At 44.5% G+C, this 23,801-nt stretch overlaps 1 protein-coding gene across 1 annotated transcript in view; it reads left to right on the top strand.

Moving 5' to 3' along the window:
• The window catches only part of LOC126335905 (ATP-binding cassette sub-family C member 4-like), a 221,127-nt gene that overhangs the window by 35,411 nt on the left and 161,915 nt on the right, over positions 1-23,801 (top strand). The window contains exons 5-8 of the mRNA XM_049999378.1: positions 2,501-2,726; positions 9,901-10,057; positions 10,188-10,326; positions 10,611-10,721. Coding sequence (XP_049855335.1) covers positions 2,501-2,726; positions 9,901-10,057; positions 10,188-10,326; positions 10,611-10,721 — 633 coding nt within the window. The remainder of the gene's footprint in view (positions 1-2,500; positions 2,727-9,900; positions 10,058-10,187; positions 10,327-10,610; positions 10,722-23,801) is intronic.

Here is a 23,801-nt window from a genome sequence, read left to right as displayed (position 1 = left end):
TTGGTGAACTGATCCAGCCCCATTTGTACCTGAAGTACCTACAACAACCATGCCCAGTCCTTAACCTGTTGAGTCGACACCAAAGGTTCCTCTGTAGGTCATAATCTTTTGGCTTCTTTGTGGGATCAAGGTGATGGGCTCTTATTACCAATGTTTTTGTTGATCATTAGTGCTCCCAGTTTTCATTTAGATCAAAACCATCTGCGATGAGTCGTCCTGCAGTAGCACTTGCTGGTCTTATTGATCGCAAGCGTTGCTGCGGCGGATGACAGAATTCCTGTTGCTTGTTTCCGCCTTAAGTGAGGTGGAGGGATGGAGCTCAGTACAGGTAATCAGTGGCATGGTAACAACTATACGGATCTGCAACAAATTCTCAGTGAGTGAGAGTGTCAAAGACGCTACCAGTAGACAAACTGTTCACTATTTGATAGAGTAGCGAGGGAGTAAACATCGAGTAAGAGCATCTGACACACCATTAATAGCCACATATCAGATTCACGGGGAAGTAAGTTATAAGACCCCTGAAAATCAGGAAGTAAGTATTAAAACAATGCTACTAGTATGAGCATGAGGTTACAGATGCCTATTCTAGAGAAAGTCAGATCACCGCCTGCTCTGAATCAAACTCAATGTGAAGAAAGACAAGAGGTATTCTGCACGTGAGATATGCACACGAAAGCTCATGAAAAGGATACGAGATAGTCACCAGTTTATTGAAATGAGTGCAAGACTTGTCACAGCCTGCAATCTTAACGACAGATCCAAGGCTTTCTGGCCAAAAATCTATTTTTTTAAGTGTCTGCGAGCTGTGCCAATCTGTGATACCTCTCTCAGAGGCAGGGCAGTGGGATACACCCGTTTGTAAGCAGTATTTCCAGTTATAAACAGGCAACATATTTTCTGTAGTGTTTCTGTACAGCAACGGAGCACTAGACATATCTCATGTCTAGATGGTGTTTAGTGCACTTCTAATCTAAGAGAATATGATGAAAAAGTTCTATAATCTGCACGACTTTATTTTTATTTCCACTTCCTGCTCAAAAGTAATTTCAGTATAATATTTGTGACTGTCCTCGAGACGCAAAAATGTTAAACGATTTACGTGAATTTTACGACGGGCTACGAAACTTACGGTGCATTCATATCTCAAAACAATATGAAGGACAGACTTGATAAGAAATCTACATAATATATTTCCACCAGCGTTAGGTGAAACATACTAAAATTTTCAAGCATATATATAGCACTAATAATCACTCAGCACCGTAGTGCGTTATAATTGGATTACATCTGCAAGAATATATGACGCCATGATCAGGTGACTATTTGTGCCATCATCTTAGATCTGTAGTGTGTATAATAATGTACTCCGTGTCTGTGACCTCCACAATTCATCTACTGAATGAGCGCCGTTGTATGGTTCAATGTGTGATGTGCACCACAGATGAGCTCATATATTCTTAGAGTATAATACGGACAATTCATTTCATAGTTATAAATCGGATCTTAAAGAACCATGTAACTGTAAGAAAGGAATAATAAATTATCACACTTTTTTAATATGTAACTCATTTTGCCTCCATCAAATCCAGCAGCCGTATGGCAGTATTTACCAAATAACTTTTTTTATGCTCCGCTAACTTCATCATGTATCTAATCCCACCTGTGACGGCTGCTAAAAAATTATATCACACGAAAAAAAACTGTCATTTGTAATCCAACTGTGTGTCCGTCTGTTAAGATACCACTTTTTTCTTAAGAAGGAGTAGACATACCAAATTAAAATTTATGTCACGTACTAAGGTCTATGCCCCCTTGGTTGCGTAAAAAAGGTTAACTTCTAAGTTAATGTAATCAAATGATACGGCGATTTATGTCACAAATTTTTATAGTTGCAAACTCCTTATTAAAACGTATACGGTACTTCCCATTGACCTAGAATCATGAAATTTAGCAAGATGCAGGGAAGGAAACTATAAAATCAACAGTCTGTAATTACATCACATAAAATATTTCTTTTGTCATTCGTTTTGCGACTTCAGGCGTAAAATTAAATAATATTCGAAAGTCTTGGAGTTCCCGGGACCGATATCTTGAGAATATCACTGTCGATAACGGGCGAAAATCGTTAGGATACCCGGTGTAGCGGGGCTGGAAGTCAAGGGGTGGAACGATTGATTGAGCGTAAGGGGACTTATACTCTTCATATACATTTGTTTTCTTTAAAAAAACGAAGATACTCCAAAAATTAATAAAATTCAACACGCAGTAGTGTCAGAAATCATTCACTAACAAAAGTTACCAATAATTTTAGAAAACACAACGGTAAACACCCCTCTATTAAACAACGAACTTCCAGCCGCCAGACAGGTTTGTATTTGAATACGCATGCTTATACTAGTTTGTTTGGGGCTTCAGTGTAATTGGGATTACTTAAACTTTCATAACCAGTTACTGAGAGCCCTTAAGAAACTGACAGCGGGTCTGAAATGTGCCGCAGGTGCTGCGCATCGACAAGCAGTCCCTGGACGTGACGGCGACCGGACAGGTGATCAACCTCATGTCCAACGACGTGGCGCGCTTCGACGTGGCGTCCACGTACGCCAACTGGCTGTGGATCTCGTTCCTGCAGCTGGGCCTCGTCACCTACTGCTTGTACCGCTCCGTGTCCTGGGCGGCCTTTGCCGGCGTCGTCTACATCACTGTCATGACGGTCCCTCCACAGAGTATGCAACCAAGCTGAGCTCTTCTAACACATTCCTTTAGTGAACTCTCTTTCATACCGTCGTTGAAGAAACAATGCTGCACAACTGAATTTTGCGATTTCCAGGCTTTCTGTCACTTGGTCAACTTGGATCAGGGAAGTTGCTGCTACAACGGGAATGACGCATTTTCAAATCTTTAGACTGGAAAAGGAGCTCAAAGGATACCACGCAGGTCAAACAAGTTAAAAAAAGGGGCAAATTCTGCATAATTGCAAAAGAATGAAATACCGCGTAACTGGAGCGTGTGTAGCTCTCGGCTAACTGTGCCGTTTCCTGCAGAGAGAAAAAAAATGGTTCAGATGGCTCTGAGCACTATGGGGCTTAACGTCTGAGGTCATGAGTCCCCTAGAACTTAGAACAACTTAAACCTAACTAACTTAAAGACATCACACAATACCCAGTCATCACGAGGCAGAGAAAATCCCTGACCCCGCCGGGAATCGACCGCGGGAACCCGGGCGTGGGAAGCGAGAACGCGGACCCTGCAGAGAGACTGCATATCCAGCAGACTGCGGCGAAATGTAGGGAGCGGGCAGGAGGAGGGGGGGGGGGGGGGGGGGAGAGGCGAATGCTGCTATAGCGACCAAATTTCGATCAGTCTCAAAAAGGATGTCCTCCTTTCACATCCTGCTCCCAAGCGAGCAACAACAGTTTCTTTCACGGTGTAAACATTATCTAGTGAAAGGTTGTACAGTTTCCGACAACTGAAGTCTTGACTCTAGAACTGCTTCCTGGAGCAAGAAGTATCAGTGTCCTGTGGCTACGCGGTTTTGAATTAATGCGCCAGCCGCCACAAGGTGAGTGGTATCATTTCTTCAACGACGGTATACAAAGCGATCAAAAACTGGCACACATCAAACAGTTATGTGTAGGGTGTGCCAGATACGTTGCGACAAACTTCGAGGGGCTGTACATGGTGTCTTGAGGAACAAATCGAGAGTAGGAAGTCTTGTCTGGAAACAAGAAATGTTCAATGTGACTTAACGTCTGAGGTCATTAGTCCCCTAGACTTAGAACTACTTAAACCTAACGACATCACACACACCCATGCCTGAGACAGGATTCGAACCTGCGACCGCAGCGGTCACGCGGTTCCATACTGAGGCGCCTAGAACCGCTCCGCCACAGCGGCCGGCGCTTAGAGGATTCAAGAGAAAAATAAACTGCATATGGAAATCCGTGTCTGAAACTGTCATTCATCAAGGGAAAAGAGCATTGAATTTATAGGAGACAAGCCTTTTCCACGTAGCAGCTAGCTCCAACTTCTCCAGTGGCGATCGTGGCAACTAGTCGCGATCGCTAACTAACAAACAACTTTGCGAGTCGTTTCGGCTACAGTGCGCCAGCGTACAAAGCCTCATTTGCTGCTGAAGGTGTGGCCTAGTGGCAGGCGCTGGCCCCTATTACTTCGACGCTCTGTAGCGTCTCTACTGATTAAGTAATAATTTTAAGAGTAATAATTACGATGAAATTTGCTGGCGCAGCACAAGAGGTGCAAAAATAATGAGTTCACTCGGGAGCGTGTATCTTAGCTATTATATTCACAGTACATACACTCCAGAGAGTCAGGCTTTAGATGATGGTTCTTTTAACCATGAAGTTGTTGCCTCATCTTCTTCTTTCAACCAACGTTACAGCGTCTAGCTTTCTCTGCTTTAATCTCTTGCTTCTCCAAAGTGTTACAGATACTGATAAAGCAGATAGATCACGTGAAATAAGGTACTAGTAAGTGTAGTTGATTTCGAACCATACGAATTAATATATTTCACATTATTAGTGAACTAAACAGAAATCCACATCCTTTTTCTATCATGTACGGGAAAAGACAGACGGTACAAGACTGATGAAATAACCGATAGGATTTTGTACAAACATACGAAAATTAACGCACTTCATCTTTTCTCACTAGTTCCACAGGCTTGATTGCTGTGTGCTTATCGCATTTTAATCTTTTCCGAAAACTATTTACGTGAATAGATTGATAAAAATAAACAGAGAAAAATAAAATATATGCCCATGAAGACAAACCAGCGTAAGTTCCAATACATGTTGTTGGATGATGTTTCCAGATACGGGTTCCTATCTTAGATTTGTTTCTCAAGGCGCCCTCTACAATCCCTAAATTATGTTATAACATTTCTGGGACACACTGATATCTGTACATATTACAAAAATGTGTCTTCCACATATCCTCCTAAACCACTTGACCCATTTCAATCAAACGTGGTACACATAACCTTACTATCAGGCAACAATCGCTGTTTGGGTAAGAATCACCTACCTATCATAGCTCAGGAGATATGACGCCATAGATAATGATATGCCTGAAAAACGTCTGCATCACGCATGATGTTTAAATTTATTTCTGTGGTACCAACTCTGTTCTCAATAAATTTCGCAGACGGTGTTCACATAGGCCACTAAATGCACCTACAAAATTATATCACAGTACCACATATAGTTTAGGAAATATGGCGTCATAAACAATGAAAAGCATCGAAAAACTGCTGCATCATACATGACTTCTGAATTTATTAATTATATGCTACCAACTCTATTAGCATCATTTGTTGCAGGTAATATTCACATATATCGCTAAATGTACCTACAAAAATAAATCATTGTACGACATATAGTTCAAGTGATATGACCTCATAAACGCTCCGATGCTTGAGAAAAATGCCACATAATTTATGAAGTTTTAATCGATTTACTCTTTGCTAGTAAGAGACCCCCCTGCTCGTCCGGGGGTATTCCTGCCTGTCGTAAGAGGCGGCTAAAAGGAGTCTCTTACGTTTCAGCATTTATGTGATGGTCCCCTCGGGTTTCACCATCTTTTTTCAAATTTCTGTTGCCAGTGCATGCCATTTGAGGAAGGACGCCTTACGTGGTGTGTTTTGTTTGTCCATCATTCAACCAAGATCCTGCATGCTACTTATTGTCGTGTAGCGGGCTTTGCACCCAACGCCGTATGAGTTGCCTCCTCCTTGTCTCCTGCACTGTACCATCCTTCGCGCCCACGACAATTCTGGACCATTTCAGCACCCGAAATCCAGTGCGGTTGCCAGTCCTTCGTGGTGGGGTTGTCATGTATCCTCATGGTGGTAGCCCGCTGACAACACAGGGATCGCACTGCTGATGCCAACCTTTCTGCATATGTCAAGGAGTAGGTGCCCATCCTTCTGGGGCACCAGGACTCCCAGCAATGGCCATCTCGCCAGGTGGCCCTTGCTGAAGCTGGGTGGCGCCCGTGGGGAGATCCTCCGATCGGAGTGGGTGTCATCAGGGTTGATGACCCGCAATGGAATGGGTTTTAAATCAAATCAAATCAAGCTGGCGGTCGCTCGAGCCCAGCAGTCTCCAAGCGTCTCAGAAATGATTTCGATTATGCGACCTAAGATTCCCGATCGTTCCCCTCCTTGGCTACACCTTGGGAGGTGTGGCGATCAGGTCTCGGGAGTCGTATTCACCTCAGTACCTCGTTTGCAGCAGGACTGATGAGGAGACCTTTCAGGCAACGAAGCCCCAGTTGTTTGTCGACCATCTTGAAGAAAGGTTTGGGGAAGTGGCAGCGTTGCAAAAATGTGTAACTGGTCGGTTTTGATACAGGCGGCCTCCCCAGCCCAGTCGCGGGCAATGCTCGCCTGTGACGAGCTGGGTGACATCCCCGTCTCGATTACGCTCCATAGAAGCCTTAACATGGTCCAGGGTATTATTTTCCATCATGACCTCCTTTCGCAGTCGCATGAGGAGCTGCATGCCAACATGGAGCGATGGGGTGTCTATTTCGTATGGCGCCTGCATAGAGGACCCAAAGATAACAGGGTTGCTAACATTGCCTTCATCTTGGCTTTCGAGGGTGACTCGTTACCTGAAAAGATCAAGGTGTGGTTTACCGTTGCAACATGAAACCTTATGTCCTTCTTCCTATACGGTGCTTCAAGTGCTGGAGGTTTCGCCACCTCGCTGTACCTCCAGCACCACCTGTCGGGATTGCGGTCGTCCTCTGCACCTGGGCACTCCATGTATGATGGACCGCCACAGCCACAGCGGCCGGCTGCCCGGCAAGGGGGGGGGGGGGGGGGTTGGCGGGGTCCGATAGCCCTGTTAATTTGGGGGTTTCTCTCCTGAGGGAAGTACCATGGGAGCACCAGAATGAGCAGTGTCCCCCATCATGGACACGGGGAAAGATTCAGGGCAGCCCTGAGGGCCCACTGGATGTTTAAGAAACGCAGGGACAGCCGTTCCCAATGGGGCAACGTAGTCGCAGTCGCATTAATCATGCAGTCATTGGAACAGGAGGAAGGCGTTCGTATTTCCTCTTTGGATTCTGATAGGTAGAAAATTGATTAGGCCTTTTTATTATAAGTTTACAGTTGTGCCCTTAATTATGAAAGAGCATCACATTTTACATTTTTTGAACGTCTGGCCTTTGCACTTTTTTACATTAAGGGCTTACATCTTGTGACGTCTCGGTATTCTTCAGAACAAAACTAAAATTTGTTTCGAGAGTTAATTTTTCACTCTGCAGTGGAGAAGCCGCTGATAGGAAACTTCCTGGGACTGCTTGCCAGACCGGGGCTCGAAAAGCGGAACTTTCGTCTTTTGCGGCTGAGTGCTCTACCGACTGAGCTACCTGAGCACGATTCACAACCAGTCCTCATAGCTTTATTTCTACTAGTAGATTATCTCCTAACTTCCAGGCTTCACTGAAGTTCTCCTGCTCTACTTGCGAGACTAGCACACGTTTCACTAAAATTTGTGTTTTTATTACTTCTCTACAGAGAAACACTTCACCTACCCTTGCACGTCTCGTACACAGCCGAGTGGAGGGTCTGACTCACAGGCTCAGACGTTTCTCCAACAGTGTAGGCTGCAGATTCCTCGACATGCGCCGTACGGCGGTGGGGTTTGTGGTTCCGCTGAATAGGTCAGAGTCCAATACACACAGGAGGCGCCTGCCTACACGGGCAGCTCAGCGACTTCTTGGCGTGGACTGGGCGTTTTTTAGGGGTCTCGGGGAAAAACAAAAAGGGTTTCAATCTGAAAAGGTGCAGGCTGAACACAGGGAGAACATATATCCAGGACCCATCGGTGTAGCAGTTATAAACTGTTGTAGTTGTGTTGGGAAAGTGCCAGCGCTCCAAGCGCTAATAGAAAGCACTGATGCTGAGGTCGTTATAGGCACTGAAACTGGCTAAAGCCGGGGAAATTTAGTCGAAACTTTTGTGGAGGACCTAACGGTGTTCAGAAAGGATAGGCTCAATACAGTTGGTGGTGACGTGTTTGTTGTTATTAGAAGTAATTTATTTTATAGCGAAATTGAAGTAGATAGTTCCTGAGAGTTAGCGTGGGTAGAGGTCATTTTTGGCAACCGGATTAAAATAACTAATTAATCCTTTTCCCGACCTCACAACTCAGATTATTGAGTTACTGAATGGTACAAAGGAAACTTGAGTCTAGCTTCAAACACGCACCCAACTCACACAATTATAGTTGGTGACTTCAATGTACCCTTGATATTTAGGCAAAAATGAATGTTTAAATCCGGAGGTACACATAAAACATCATCAGAAATTGTGCTAAACGCATTCTCTGTAAATTATTTCGAGCAATTAGTACAGGAACCCTCTCGAATAGTAAACGGTTATGAAAACACACTTGACCTCTTCGCAACAAATAATCCTGAGATAATAACGAGCATCAAAACAGATACAAGGATTAGTGACCACAGGATTGTCGTAGCGATACTCACTATTGTAACCCCCAAATCCTCCAAAAATAAACGAAAAGTATACCTATTCAGAAAAGCAGAAGAGAATTCGATTCCTGAGAGGCAGTCTCCATTCCTTCCAAATTAGCTGTGTAAGTGGAGACCAGATGTGTCTTGAATTCAGAGAGACGGTATCGGCACCAATTCAGAGCGTTATACCAAATACACACGTCAAAAAAAGTTTTGCATCACCTCGGTTCCGAGAGTTCCGGAACCTGTACAGAAAATTGAAATAGAGATCAACATAAACATCATTTCCGCCCTTTTTATTGCTCATGAAAACCACACATTGCATGTTGCTCCACCATACAGCGAGACCTTCAGTGGTGGTGGTCCAAATTGCTGTACACACCGATACCTCTAATACCCAGTAAGCACGTCCTCTTGCACTGATACATGACTGTATTCGTCGTGACATACTATCCACAAGTCCATCAAGTCACTGTTGGTCCAGATTGTCCCACTACTCAAAGGCGATTCGGTGTAGATCCATCAGAGTGGTTGGTGGGTCACGTCGTCCATAAACAGTCCTTTTCAATGTATCCCAGGCATGTTCGATAGGGTTCATGTCTGAAGAAAATGCTGACCTCTCTAGTCGAGCGATGTCGTTATCCTGAAGGAAATCACTCACAAGATGTGCACGATGGGGGCGCGAATTGTCGTCCGTGAAGACGAATGCCTCACCAATATGCTGCCAATATGGTTGCACTATCGTTCCGGAGGAAGGCATTAACGTATCGTAAAGCCGTTATGGCGCCTTCCATGACCACCAGCAGCGTACGTCGGTCCCACATAATGCCACCCCAAAACCTCCACCTTGCTGCACTCGCTGGACAGTGTGTGTAAGACGTTCAGCCTGAACGGGTTGCCTCCAAGCACATCTCCGTCGATTGTCTGATTGAAGATATATGTGACACTCATCGGAGGAGAGAACGTGATGCCGATCCTGAGCGGTCCATTCGGCATGTTGTTGGGCCCCCTCGTAGCGCGCTGCATGGTGTCGTGGTTGCAAAGATGGAGCTCGCCATGAACATCGGGAGTGAAGTTGCGCATCATGCAGCTTATTGCGCACAGTTTGAGCCGTAACACGACGTCCGGTAGCTGCACGAAAAGCATTATTCAACATGGTGGCTGTTAGAGTTCCTCCGAGCCGTAACGGTCATCCACCGCAGTTGTAGCCCTTGGTCGGCCTGAGCGAGGCATGCCATCGACAGTCCCTGTCTCTTTGTATCTTCTCCATGTCGAACAACATCGCTTTTGTTCAAACTTCCTGCCAGATTAAAACTGTGTGAGGGACTGAGACTCTAATGTTGATATAGTGAGCTCACGGCCTGTTAAAATATTACCCTTCTCTGTTCACAGTGTACATGGGGAGACTGTCAGCGCGGTTCCGCAAGCGAGTGGCCGGCCGGACTGACGAGAGGATGCGCATGATGAACGAGCTGGTGCAGGGCATACAGGTGGTCAAGATGTACGCCTGGGAGAGGCCCTTCGCAGAGCTCGTTGCCATGGCCAGGAAGTACGTAAGACTCAAGATAAGGAATCCTGGTAGATAATAGTCAAAACGTAGACTGAGCAATGTAAAAATGGATATTTCAGAATGGTGTCTTTCTCTGAGTCAATGTGAATTCATTGCCTGTTAATTCCAGGACCGAAATCCACAAGCTGCTGCACACAGCTTACCTAAAGAGCTTCCTGCATGCGTCGGCCGTCTTTATAGAGCGCTCCTCCCTGCTGGTGACGCTGTTGGCTTATTTCCTGGCTGGAAAAATCGCGGGACCCGACCAGGTGAGTATATTCCACATCTACATGGATACTCTGCAAATCACATTTAAGTCCTTGGCAGAAGGTTCATCGAACCACCTTCACAATTCTCTATTATTCCATTCTCATACAGCGTGCGGAAAGAATGAACACCGATATCTTTCCGTACTAGCTCTGATTTCCCTTATTTTATCTTCGTGATCGTTCCTCCCTATCTAAGTCTGTGTCAACAAAATATTTTCGCATTCACATTTTCTTCTGCGCGTTTTCACTTCTCCGGCTTCAATGTCAGTCTTCTTGCATTTCAGATATTCTCAATGGCCCAATACTTCAGCGTGCTCAACTTGTCGCTGGCCATCATGTTCCCATTCGCTATATCCCATGTTAAGGAAGCGGGAGTGTCCGTCCAGCGCATCGAAGTAAGTACAAATTTCTCATCCGACTTATCACAACACAACAATCTGTGCTGCAGAGTTTCCGATAACGTTAGTTGTCGAATGGTAATACACAAGTAGGATTAAAAGAATATTCGGTACATCACGCCACTCTACGGAATGTATCGTATGTGTAACAAAACAGCTGATGGCAGTACGTGTTGTACAAGAATGGTCTGAAAAGTTCCGTGCCAAGCTCACAGATCGCAGACTAGCTGCGCAGATTTTTCCTCAGAGTTCGATTCAACTTTCAACAGGCACCATGCAAAATTGCAACTGATTCTCTTCAGTAGTGGACTGAAGGCAACAGTCCGAAAACTGTAACCGGACGAGAAATCGTCGAAAAATTACGCGATACAAGCTAAGAAAATCAGCATAGCAAGGAGTGCGAAACTTTCAAGGGATTTCAAAAGAACATGTGGGATACATTTTGGATGAAGAAATGTACACTAGCTTTTTGCAAAACGGGTGCCTTGCTTCCTCACAGCGGATCAGAAACGAATTTACACGAGAATTTCCGAACACTGTTTGACGCGTCTACTTAAAACGAAAAGCGATTTTCAGCGTCCTTGTGTGGCAATGGGTGCAATATGGATTCATCACCAAATAACGGAGTCAAAACAGAAATCTAAGTCCGCAGCTCGTAGTCGTGCGGTAGCGTTCTCGCTTCTCGCGCCCGGGTTCCCGGGTTCGATACCCAGTGGGGTCAGGGATTTTCTCTGCCTCGTGATGACTTGGTGTTGTGTGATGTCCTTAGGTTAGCTAGGTTTAAGTAGCTCTAAGTTCTAGGGGACTGATGACCATAGCTGTTAAGTCCCATAGTCCTCAGAGCCATTTGAAACATTTGAACAGAAATCTAAACAGATGACTTCAGGTCAAAAGAACATGAAGATCATGTCGTCATCGGGAACGGTCATGACATCCGTGTTTTGGGGTACGAGGTAAATTCTTCTGATTGTTTTAAAAAAGGTGAAAGAAAAAGAGGGTAGTATAATTCGAATTTTCTAACGGATCTGGATGCCAAAAATTCGAAAGAAACAGATCTGGTTTGCAGAAACATTCAACCTATTTGCGAAAGTATCTTGAAAATGAGAATATTGAGGGATCTGCGCTATGGGGTGTGGGTACATGCATCCTGTTTCCCATATTTGGCTCCCTTATAGTTCCATAACTTCCTGAACTTTAATGGCTTTCTTGCTAGAAACCGTTTTTCATCGAATCAAGAAGCAACTGCAACTGTAGATGAGTGTTTTACAGCACTTCTATAAAAACACTACAGTGATGGAATAATATCACTGGAACGAAGTTGGATGTAATATATTAGTGTTAAGAGAGGTTAATAAGTGTAGAAATAAAGCCTATGAGACTAGAGCTGGTGTTTTTTTGTTACAAGAAATAGTCTCTATGGGGTTTGGTGTTAATGTTGCAAGCACTTTTGGTGAGAAGGCCATCCATCATCAGACAACACATAGCAGCGGCGACTCGAGCTGCGAAGTAATAGCAGGTGCAGCGTCTGTGTTACTCTGAATTACGACGCAAAGTTCCTTTAAACATGCATGCATGTCCAAACGAACAGGCACTAAGACGACTGCAGTCGTTATGACATACATTAAATGCATGTGCAATTGCGAATATACATAAAACCATCAGATGTAGGATTGAATGACAATGAAAATTTGTGCCACACCGGGACTCTACGCCGGATTTCCCGCTTATCGCGGATGGTCGTCTTACCATTTGGCTATCCGTATCAGACATGCGTCTACAAGCTGTACTCGTACATCCGTTATGTATATTCTCGTACAGGCGAGACATTTTACTTGAAAGTCGCTTGCCCGGTGTCGTATTTATCCGCCCACACCAGGCAAGCGACTCTCGAGTAAGAAGCCTCGCCTGTACGGCTACATCATACGAGGGCTCTTCAGAAAGTAGGGAACATTTTGGCATTAATAGAAACTAAGTACAAGAAATATATTTTATTATATACATCTCAAAGAGCGACTGACATACTACTTTTCCATATAGTCACCAAACGTATTGACGCACTTATCATGGCGATGGACAAGCTTTGAAAGACCTTCGTCGTAAAATTCTGCCGCCTGAGACTTCAGTCAGTGAGATACGCCCGCCTGGAGTTCCGCGTCATCATCAAAGCCCTACGTTGCAAGCCAGTTCTTCACCTTGGGAAACAAGAGGGAGTCGCTTGGTGCAAGATCGGGGCTGTAGGGCGGATGAGGAAAAATTTTCCATTTGAATGAATTAAGGAGTTCTTTAGTGCGGTTTGCCGTGTGAGGTCGGGCACTGTCGCGTAAAAACAAAATTTTGCACGTTAGCTTTCCTTGGCGTTTGTTTCGAACTGCTGTGCAAAGTTTGACAGTAGCGGGCAGAATTTATGGTTGCTCCACGTTCGAGGAAATCAATAAGAACCACAACTTGCCTATCTAAAAACACTGTTGCCATCAACTTCCTTGCTGACAAGGTTTGCAAACATTATTTTGGTTTTTGGGGGGACCTCGTGTGCCCCCACTCCATGGACTGTAATTTTGTCTCGAAATTGAGTTATTTCACCCAAGTCTCGTCACGAGTGATTCGATCCAGTAATGACTCACCATGTTTGTGGTAGGCCTCCAGAAATGTCAGCGTTGCCCCCTTTCGCTGTTCTTCATAGTGCTCTGTAAGCACCCATCGTGCACAAAATTTGTGCTAGCTTAACTTTTCAGTGGCAATTTCAAACAGCAAAGTCCGTGAAACTTGTGGAAAAGAAAGCGAAAGCTCAGTTATTGTGAAGCGACGGTTTTCACCAATCATTTCATCAGCTTTAGCGACAAGATCGCCAGTGACAATGCTCTGGCGTCCGTTCTTCTCTTCATCATGAACGTTGGTTCGGACATTTGAAACCGAATGCACCATTTCCGGACGGAAAATTCACTCTTTAAGTTGTGTCCGTACACTTCGCACAGTTCACAATAAATTTCTATAGGTTTTAGGTTTTTTGCCAACAAAAACCCTATCACAGACCGAACCTCACAACTGGAGAGATTTTCGACTGCAGCGCACATTTCTAATTCGAATATTGAAAACACCAGGCTTGTAGAGACGTTCCCGCTGTCACGGATGGATGCCGACTGAACTGCCGAACACACACATACCAAAATATACGCGATCGGCGCGCGCATAGCGGCGTCAGACGGAATCGTTCCCTACTTTCTGAATAACCCTCGTACATACATGCATATTGGATGTACGAGCACAGATTGTAGATGCATGGATGACGACATATGGGTTTGGCCATTAATCGTGAATAGATCGCGAAAACGTCGGCTGCAGTGGCCGGGCAGTTCTAGGCGCTTCAGTCCGGAAACGCGCGAATGCTACTGTCGCAGGTTCGAATCCTGCCTCGGGCATGGCTGCGTGTGATGTTCTTAGGTTAGATAGGTTTAAGTAGTTCTAAGTTCTAGGGGACTAATGACCTCAGATGTGAAGCCCTATAGTGCTTAGAGCCATTTGAACCATTTTTTAAAGTCATCTTCAATGGAGCTCCATTTCAACCAGATAGCCAAATGGTAAGGCGACCACTTGCCATAAGTGGGAAATCCGGCTTCGAGACCCGGCTGCCACAAATTTTCACTGCCGTCATTACGTCTTACAGCTAAAGGTGGTATGTACATTCGCAATTGCGCATACATGTTCGAGTCGCCGCTGTCTTATGTATTGTGTGATAATGGTCTTGTGTCCAAACGCGCTTACAGTATTAACACTAAACGCCACTGAGATTGCTTTCTATAACTAAAGGAGATTGAACTGAAAATAAAAAGTTTCTGAAAACGTAAATTCTTATTTTCATTAATTTTCTGACTGAACTTCACAGAATACCCTCCTAAAACACCTCGTAATCTTCAATACTTTCCCCGACAAAGGAATCACCAGATCTTGTTGTACTCTGCATAACAGATGTTATAAGACTCTGGAGCCCCACCTGTAGCAATGACAGGCTTAAAAAAAGCTCTACACTCGCAGTTGTTTTGTTTTGCCTACTGCCTACAGGTTTCGTTGCTCAGTACCATTCTCAGGCTGTTCCATTATCAAAAAAATTTCAGCACAAAGTTAGAACAGGAATGAAAGAGGAAATTTGGAAAAAGTTAATGAAAACGTTTTGTAATAGGAGGTAACAGTCCTAAGTTTGATAGACTTCGTACTATAGGAAATAATTAAAATATGCTTACTATGGCAGCAAGATACATTTTGTACGAACAACAAAATGTTATTTTCCGTCACAGGAAAGTGGAATAAATGATTTAAGTCCTTTAACCCAAATATTTTTAATATAGCATTGTTAAGGATTTGAATTACATGTTCAGCTGAATTACTTCACATGTATTGCCACAAGCTGAAGCTTGCACAAATAATGTAGTTTCTTCAATTAATGCTGCAGTTTTGTTTGAATTAGTGTGCAACGGAACAGAGACCGTTCAGTTATATGAGTGAGCGGTGTATGCTCTTTGGGACATGTGGCGCTCAGTGGGGTCGTGGTTCGGCCGTGAGGCGTGCCGACATACTCCGCGCTGTCGCAATAAACGGTTTTCTGCGGACGGTGCAACGACTGACGCACTGGGATTCCCGGCCTTTCTGCTCATCGCCTCTGATTCCACGTAATGTCCTGATGCAGCTGCCATCAGCATCCCTTTCCTTTCCTTTCTCCCTCCACCTTTAATTTTCATGGAAGAGAACGTTCACTGGTAAAGATAGTAAAACTGCACGAGCCACAGCAGAGATGAGGTCATTTGATAAACTCGACCTTTTTTTTTTTTTTAAAAAAAAAGATAACTTTAAGTGCAGTTACGTCGCCACATTGCCCAGTCGTACAAGTCAGAAATATTCTTTCGCTAACTCAGAAGGTCATTTGCGATTTCGCCTAAGACCCGGAAGCAGCGTGCCTTCTCGAAAGCCGAGTCCGAGATAACATCAAGTGTAACACCGAACAACTGCGAATTTTCTAAATCCAGCGATAGGTCACTGTGAGCACACCATTCAGAAACAGAGTCCCAAGGCATGTGAGCGTCGACGCCAAATACACATCCAATCAACATGCCTTCAAAATAATTTTATGAACGTTTCCAGTCCTCACACCACTAAATGTCATCGAATCAGTTAAGCTAAACTTAAAAATGGCCTATTTAATATAACTGACACACAGTTAACGAAGTGGTTTTTTCCACTGTATACAAACTTTAGCGCTTGATCGATGAGAGGATTCGGAACAAAAAAGGGTCTAATGCACTTACGTCCGGAAATCCATGTTTTCTATGCTAGAGACCATTTATTCAATCATACATTGTTACAGAGACTACGGTCTAATATGGGCTGTACTATGCAGTCACAGTGCATGTGCTGAAAATGGTTTCCATGTGCCTCAACGCATGCATGTACGCGCCGTCGTTTAACCCAAATATTTTTAATATAGCATTTTTAATATAGCATTGTTCTGTCTCAGACGTTCACATCTGACAGGCTGTATCCAAAGTGTCATAGGCACCATGTATACTCTACTCCAGTGTCTCAACATCTGGCATGGTCTCTGCTTACACGATGCTTCTGAGATGACCCCATAACCAGAAATCGCACGGGTTGAGACCCGGTGAAGGAGCCGGCCATGGAAATGGCCCCTCGTTTGATCCACCGATCAGGGAAGACACGACTGAGATGCTTCCGGGCGTTAGCGGCGAAGTGGGAAGGAGCGCCGTCATGTAGCAGCCACATAACCTTTCGAATCGTCAGTGACACTTCTTCCAGCAGAGCAGGCAAAGTGACCCGCTAGAAACGCCGATAGTTCCGGCCTGTAAGGCGACGTGGAAGGAGGACTGGTCCCAAAATATGGTGGGAAGTTATCCCGGCCCACATATTCTGGTTGTACCGATGCTGATGATTCGCTGTTGCCATACCATGGGGGTTCTGAATACTATCCCACAGATGACTGTTTTGAAAACTGAAGATACCATTCTGTGTAAAGGTGGCCTCATCTGTGAATAGGACGGTTGCCTGGTCAAGAAATCAGTGCTGAAACTGCTCCCAACGCGGAAAATCTGTCGTTCGTAAGCCCAGCACACGCTGTAAGTGATAAGTGCACTAACAATTGTCATGGAGAATGTTCCGCACGGTGATCTGGCTTACCTGTACTGGCGGACCAACTGCCTGGTACTGACACAGAGGTTGCCTTACACAGTGATATTCACATTTTCGTGCAAGTCTGGTGTTCGAAAATTTCGGGCACACCTTTCATGATTTCCTATTTCCTGAAACGACCCTGTCGCAGACAAAACACTGTTGCAGACATACTGTTGTGGTTGTTGTCGGCGGGAATAGGTCTCCTGATACAACATTGCTGTCTGCATCCATTTGCCTTTCCGTAAGTAAGCACCATGTCGAGAAGCTCTGGATTTAAATACGGAATCATCGTGTACAACTCTGTATCACATCCACTAAAAGGCGAAACAGCAAGGGAAGTGAATTGGACTCACGATTACCAATTACTATGGCACGAGAGTGTGCTAGGGCATGACGTATGAGGAACAGTATCACCCTCTACGAGGAAACCATGCATACTGTAAATGTGGCTGCATGGTACAGCGCGTTTTAGATGAGTCTTTGTAACGAAGTGTGATTGAATAAATGGTTTCTCGCACGAAGATAATGCATTTCAGGACGTAAGTCCATTAGACCTTCTTTAATCCATATCCTCTCATCAATCGATCCCTAGAGTTTGTACACGGTGGAAAAAAATTGCCTGTATATGCCAAAATGTGAGCATCTCAACCCCGGTTATTACGACACCTCACACGTTTCTTGAAGCGCTAATTAACAACAAATAACACGAATGACAATTGCACTTGACATATTTTACACCAAGAAAATATACAAAGATACACACAACAGTATAAACCCATCTGCTTAGCCGAGGCCGCTAACGCATACCTGTGCGGTGGCGCTCCATTCGGAGGTAAGCTGGTTCAAATCCCGGTTGTGGGTGAAATTTTCACTACTGGTATTTGGCTGACAAGGGGAGCAGAGATGGTGGCGTAATGTTCTTGAACACCATCCTCGACGCCAGTAACCTGGATTAAATTCGAAACGCTTCCAAAGTGCCCCTTGAAGTGAGGGCATACTGTACAGTTGACAGTCATCCTTCTGTCGGGTGGGGACTTTAAGCTCGGCGACCTCCCTGGCCCCATTCGAGAGAAGTAGACTTTTTGGCGACAGCCTGTCGCTTTCTTTCACCCATAACAACACAACCAAACACTACACTATGCAAGAACTTATCACAGCCATCCATACGACACAGATACACCCTCTACATGTAATGCCAAGATGCAGGATGACAGCTGCAAACCACCTCCTTGCCTAGAACGGCGATCGGGACTGTTGCATCTACGCTTATTCCCTGTGTATGAGACTACTTTAACTTTTGACAACGTTTACATTCGTCTTTTATGATGGTGCACCAATATTGAATAGCGCTTAATTTTCATTATTGCCTTTTTAGTCAACTTGCATTTATTCGATAAATACTGGTAGGGGCAAATAAAAGTGGCCCACAGAACAGAGTTCTAGGTTGGAAAGAAATACAACAGAGGAAAGAAAATACGATACTAACCTGACAGTAGTAGATGTTGAAAGTGACCACCACTCGTCTTTTGGGCCCTGGTCAGCGAGTTGCTGAACGTAGGTCGAAGCTGGACTGCTGGAATTACTGCAGTCTCATCCGGAACGTTCATCTGCAATTCTTGAAGACTGTGAGGACTGTTGGGACGCAAGGGCTCCCACACAAAGTAATCAGACACTGAAAGATCCTGGCCAGGTAGGGCCAGGACAAGAGTGACCTCTGCTAACAACTCAGTCAGGCGTGGTGGTTGTGTAAATGTGCTCCAATGTGTGCAATGGAACACGTGGGGGGCGTGCACGAGGTGTGGCTATACGCACAAATTCACATCCAGTTGTATCCATTCGTCTGGGTCGCTTTTATTTGCCCCACCCTGTCTATGTTAGCAATAATTAGCCTAGACTTTGGTGATAGGCAAATTTGTGAGCTTGAGACATGCTGCCATCATAGCTATATTAAATGTAATACAGGTGTGTCCCACGTACAGTGCAAGAGCTGTGGCATTCTAGAGCGTAGGATGGCTGCTACCGGCGCGTCAGGGACCGGGCCGATGCTCCATGCTTGATAGTTGGGATATCTGTTTAGCCAAGGGGGAAACTAGACGGGTTAGGAGGAGCCTTGGCGAGAACTCCGAGAAAATCGTAGCTCCATCCAGCAATCGAGAAAGACGCGTCAGTAGCGTTTGATCACAGGACTGTGCTCAGTGTAGTGCCTAGATTGACCTTTACAAGTACTGCTGCTCGACGTCAGTAGTGCAACCGAGACTGTAGTTTGAGCGTTTTGCAGAGGTTAAGGCTGAAATGCTCTTTCTGTTTGATGAACCATGCCTCACTTTATCGTAGTACACGAACTCACAGAAGAATCGCGTTGAAGTTCCAAAAATCTTCATTCTTTACGTGAATGGTCTCTACGTGATGTGAAAGCAAGAATATAGTGTGCAGTAACTATTACACGAATTACAGAACTGATCTTTTCCCAGCAGCTCATAGCTTCTATTAGGTTTATGAACAAAAGTATGCAACCGTTTTCCAGAGAAGTAACGGCTATTATGAAACCTACAGCTGTTTCATGCAGTACAACGCAAAATCGCACACTGCCAGGGAATCTATGAGAATGATACCAGGTGTTTTCAATGATAGCACGAATCCTACCAGTTTGTTCTGGCATCATGCAGAGGCTCTTGCCGTAATTAAAGACGATTTTCAGGAGTCTAATGTCTGTTACACCTGTAAGACTATTTCAGGATCAGCCTCCTCCATTGCGCACTGGCTAGTTCTCACACTGCCGGTCTGAACAAGAGGGGGAGATAAAGTGGCGGTACCGCCTGCTTACGGGAGTATTAGTTCCTGCACAGCGTCGGGTTTAGCGCCTCAGTCGTACGTAAATGTCCTGTATAGTGGAATTACGGTCACAATTGCGTATTTACTTCTTCTTCTATCTCTTATTTTGCCTCTGTCGCGCTTCGGTGCAGGGTCGGGACCGATATTTACGGATCTGGAATTACTAGTTCAATGTTCGTACCCCAACTTATCTGCGTGTAGTGTTATTCATATGAATGTGAAAGAAAATTTTCTCAAGGTTTGCCAAAAGTGTGACTCAGCGACCAACTGGGTACCACCGAAGTATTCACCTACTGGAACAGGCGAAACGGCACAGAACCTATATCCAGGCAGGCCAGCACATCGACATTCGTCATTAATCCACAGTGGATTCGATCTGGGATCGGCGCATCTCCCTTTTCCAGAACCGACACTTCAACACTTACGGCTATCAGGCCACATTGCGTATTTACTGCGCGTAATTACCGCTCTAGCTCCAGAGGGACATACACCGCTGACATGGAATCGCAGTTACTCATTGTTGTAAACATAATCTTTAATCTGGCCCATCGTATGTCTTTGTTGCTATCTGAGCTTGTCACTAAATGGGTTTTCTGTGACCTCTGAAAAATTATGAGTCGTAATTTGCTCCGTATCTCCATTAATAATAATCGGACAGAGTATTTCAAAAGGTCTTTGGATTTGCCACTTTGTGTCGAATAAAGTGGGATACTGTCATTTGCTTGATCGCTATTAAGTTGCATGAAAATTAAGATTAGGCAGAATAAACTTTGGTTACGTTCACCACGTATCATGTGTCCCACTATAAAGGTTGAACTTCAGCCGCTTTCAGTGTGATAGACAACGTTTGCTACCTCTCCTTGTTCTGTTCGCTGGGATCATGTTGATCTCTTCTTAGAATATTGACATTAATCTCATGTCCTAGAGCCTTACATCAACATTCCGCAAGTTTCGACACTCGACTACCGTTTGTAGTTTCACAGAGTGAGTATTCCGGTGACGTTGAAGTAGTTTGTGCTATAGTGAGGAATAAACTAAAACACTTTCCTGTTCATAAACCTCTGATTGACGGTCGTAGGCCTATCAACAGACACATAGGCACTGTAAGGTCTGGGTGCCACTACAAAGGGCCGGTCTCTAAGCTAAATGATAGTCGACTACGCAAGTCGGCCACCTGGGAAGGTGAGAATATGGTGGTAATTCTGGCCACAGAGCAGGGAAAAGGGATTTGTCTTCACTAGTGGGACAACAAGAACGTGGCCCCGAAGTAACGTTACCCAATAAGGCGGCCGTGACTCAAGAACGTGATGTCATGTGGCGTCAGCTGATGACGCGAGTACCGTTATCAAAAAGGGCGTAAGGTAGGGTAGTCGGACTACTTCCACTAACCTAAGTCACCTCGTCCTAGGAAATCGCGGGAAGTTTGAATTTTGGAGGGAAGATAGGGCACTTGGGTTACCTCTACTAACGTAAGAAAATTGCGGGAAAGAAAGGGCTACCTCTACTAACATAAGTCTCCTCTTCCTAGTAACTTGCGGGAAGTTTGAATTTTGGTGCGAAGATAGGTCAATAGGGCTACCTATACTAATCTAAGAAAATTGTGCCAAAGAAAGGGCAGTTGTGCTACCTCCACTAACTCACCTCTTTCTACGAATGTACATAAGCCTCTATTAAACAATTAGATTCTGTACCACATCAAGTGTGTTCGTCATCCTCTTAGAAAATGTTCCTCAATTTTGCTCTAAGATCTTACGTTCAATTCAGTTACTATATTTTTTTAATTTCTTTAAATTTGTTTAAATTTATTTATTATTATTATAAACCTACAGCATTAGTTTCCTGTTACCACCACAATAGGCTGAGATATCGATAGCTGTATTACATGCACTGGAGATAGTCCTTATTTAAAGCAATTCGAGCACTGCAACCATCAACTATGTTCACAAAATTTGCTCTAGCAACTGATGAGAGTTAGTATGGCGTTACCATTCAATTCGAATAAATGTCGTATAAATTTCTTTCAATTTTTATAGTGTTACCACCACAAGAGGCTTATATATCCCTTTCTCATTGTTTTGATAGCTGTATTACATGCACTCATTCAGCTCTGGACGTAAGTCCTTACTTAAAGAAATAGAGCCACTACCACCATCAAATGTTTGTCATCCTCTTGGAAAATGTACATGAATTTTGCTGAGGGGGATTAGTATGGTGTTGCCCCCACTAAAGGCCGCTCATTCATATAGGCAAGAAAAGGTATTCGCTACTCTTCCAAATACCTAGTTTCAGCTACTTTTGAAGGTCATCCAACTACGTTTCCTACATACATCGAACTGCAGATCTCACCTAGTTTATTACGCTGATACAAATCACTCACTGTGCCAGGGGTCTGGAGGGAAGGAAAATTGGTGTGAAAAAAGGAATCAGCATATTCTGGGCCGCTGGAGAGAGGAGGGAGTGTATTATATTTATTTTTTGAACAGTTTATTTAACTACGGATTTCACCTAATTTATTAATTACGCTGATGCAAGATGCTCACCCTAACATGCTTAGAGTCACAATATATGGTTTACAGACCTCAAACTACTCCTAAATGATAATACCTTAGACTGATGAGCCGAGAAGCAAACAGCTCGTAAATTACAGTGTCGTGCTCTGGCTGTCACACTGGACTCGCGTTCGGGAGGACGACGGTTCAACCTCTCGTTCGACCCCATCCTGATTTAGGTTTTCCGTGATTTCCCTAAATCGCTCCAGGCAAATGCTGCTATGGTTCCTTTGAAAGGGCATGGTCGACTTCCTTCCCCATCTTTCCCTAATGAGACCGATGACCTCGCTGTCAGGTCTCCTCCCTCAAACAACCCAACTTCTAAATTCCCGCCGCCCATGGTGGCCGAGCGGATCTAGGCGCTTCAGTCTGGAACCACGCGACTGCTACGGTCGCAGGTTCGAATCCTGCCTCGGGCATGGATGTGTGTCACGTCTTTAGGTTAGTTAGGTTTAAGTAGTTCTAAGTTCTAGGGGACTGATGACCTCAGATGTTAAGTACCATAGTGCTCAGAGCCATTTGAACCTAAATTCTCAAAATAATCCAGTCATACCATGCAAACATGAAAACTAATCGTAGATGACCGACACAATGCATGCAAACACGCTCACAATGCGTAATCACCAGAAAATAATTCAATGCAGAAACACTCACTGCAACTTAAAAGCCCAACTTATCAACCACTTGAACCCTGATTCTGCTGGATGGAAAGCCTAAGTGCACCCTGCCCCCCACTTCCCCCCCCCCCCCCTCTCAACGCATGAAAACTCTCCAAATGCAGGAGACAAAGGTTAGTGTACTTTATTTATTTTGCTCGGGAAACAGACCCAAATATCCATCCTAATTACATAATAAGTCACAGAGATCGGTCCTAATTACAGAACTAGATGTATAGCGCTGCATAAGGACGGCTTAAAATCGCAAAACTAACCATGCAACTCAACTTACCCTGCTTTAATTGCACAACTACATGCATAGCACTGCACAAGAACGGCAATACTCCACCAAATCTGACAACTTGTGTTATCCTGTTTGGGTCCGCCCCTGGTAGCTGAGTGGTCAGCGCGACAGACTGTCAATCCAAAGGAACTGGGTGTTGTGTTGTCCTGATCATCATCATCATTTCATCCCCATCGACGCGCAAGTCGCCGAAGTGGCGTCAAATCGAAAGACTTGCACCAGGCGAACGGTCTACCCGACGGGAGGCCCTCGTCACACGACATTTCATTTCATCCTGTTTGGGGAAAAAATTATACCACTCGAAACCAGCGACAGAAACATTCAAACTGTACCCTACACCTACAAGACAGGAGAAAAATGTTCAACTCATTACATCCTGGTGTTCGACAGAGATGAGTTTAAACAAGTCTATTACACTACTGGCCATTAAAATTGCTACAACACGAAGATGACGTACTACAGACCTGAAATGTAACAGACAGGAATAAGATGCTGTGATATGCAAATGATTAGATTTTCAGAGCATTGAAACAAAGTTGACGCCGGAGGCGACACCTAAAAC

Source organism: Schistocerca gregaria, chromosome 2, assembly GCF_023897955.1.
Source record: "Schistocerca gregaria isolate iqSchGreg1 chromosome 2, iqSchGreg1.2, whole genome shotgun sequence".
NCBI lineage: Eukaryota > Metazoa > Arthropoda > Insecta > Orthoptera > Acrididae > Schistocerca > Schistocerca gregaria.
The sequence above is the reverse complement of the archived record's forward strand: the minus strand, read 5'-3'. Positions and strand labels throughout refer to the sequence as shown.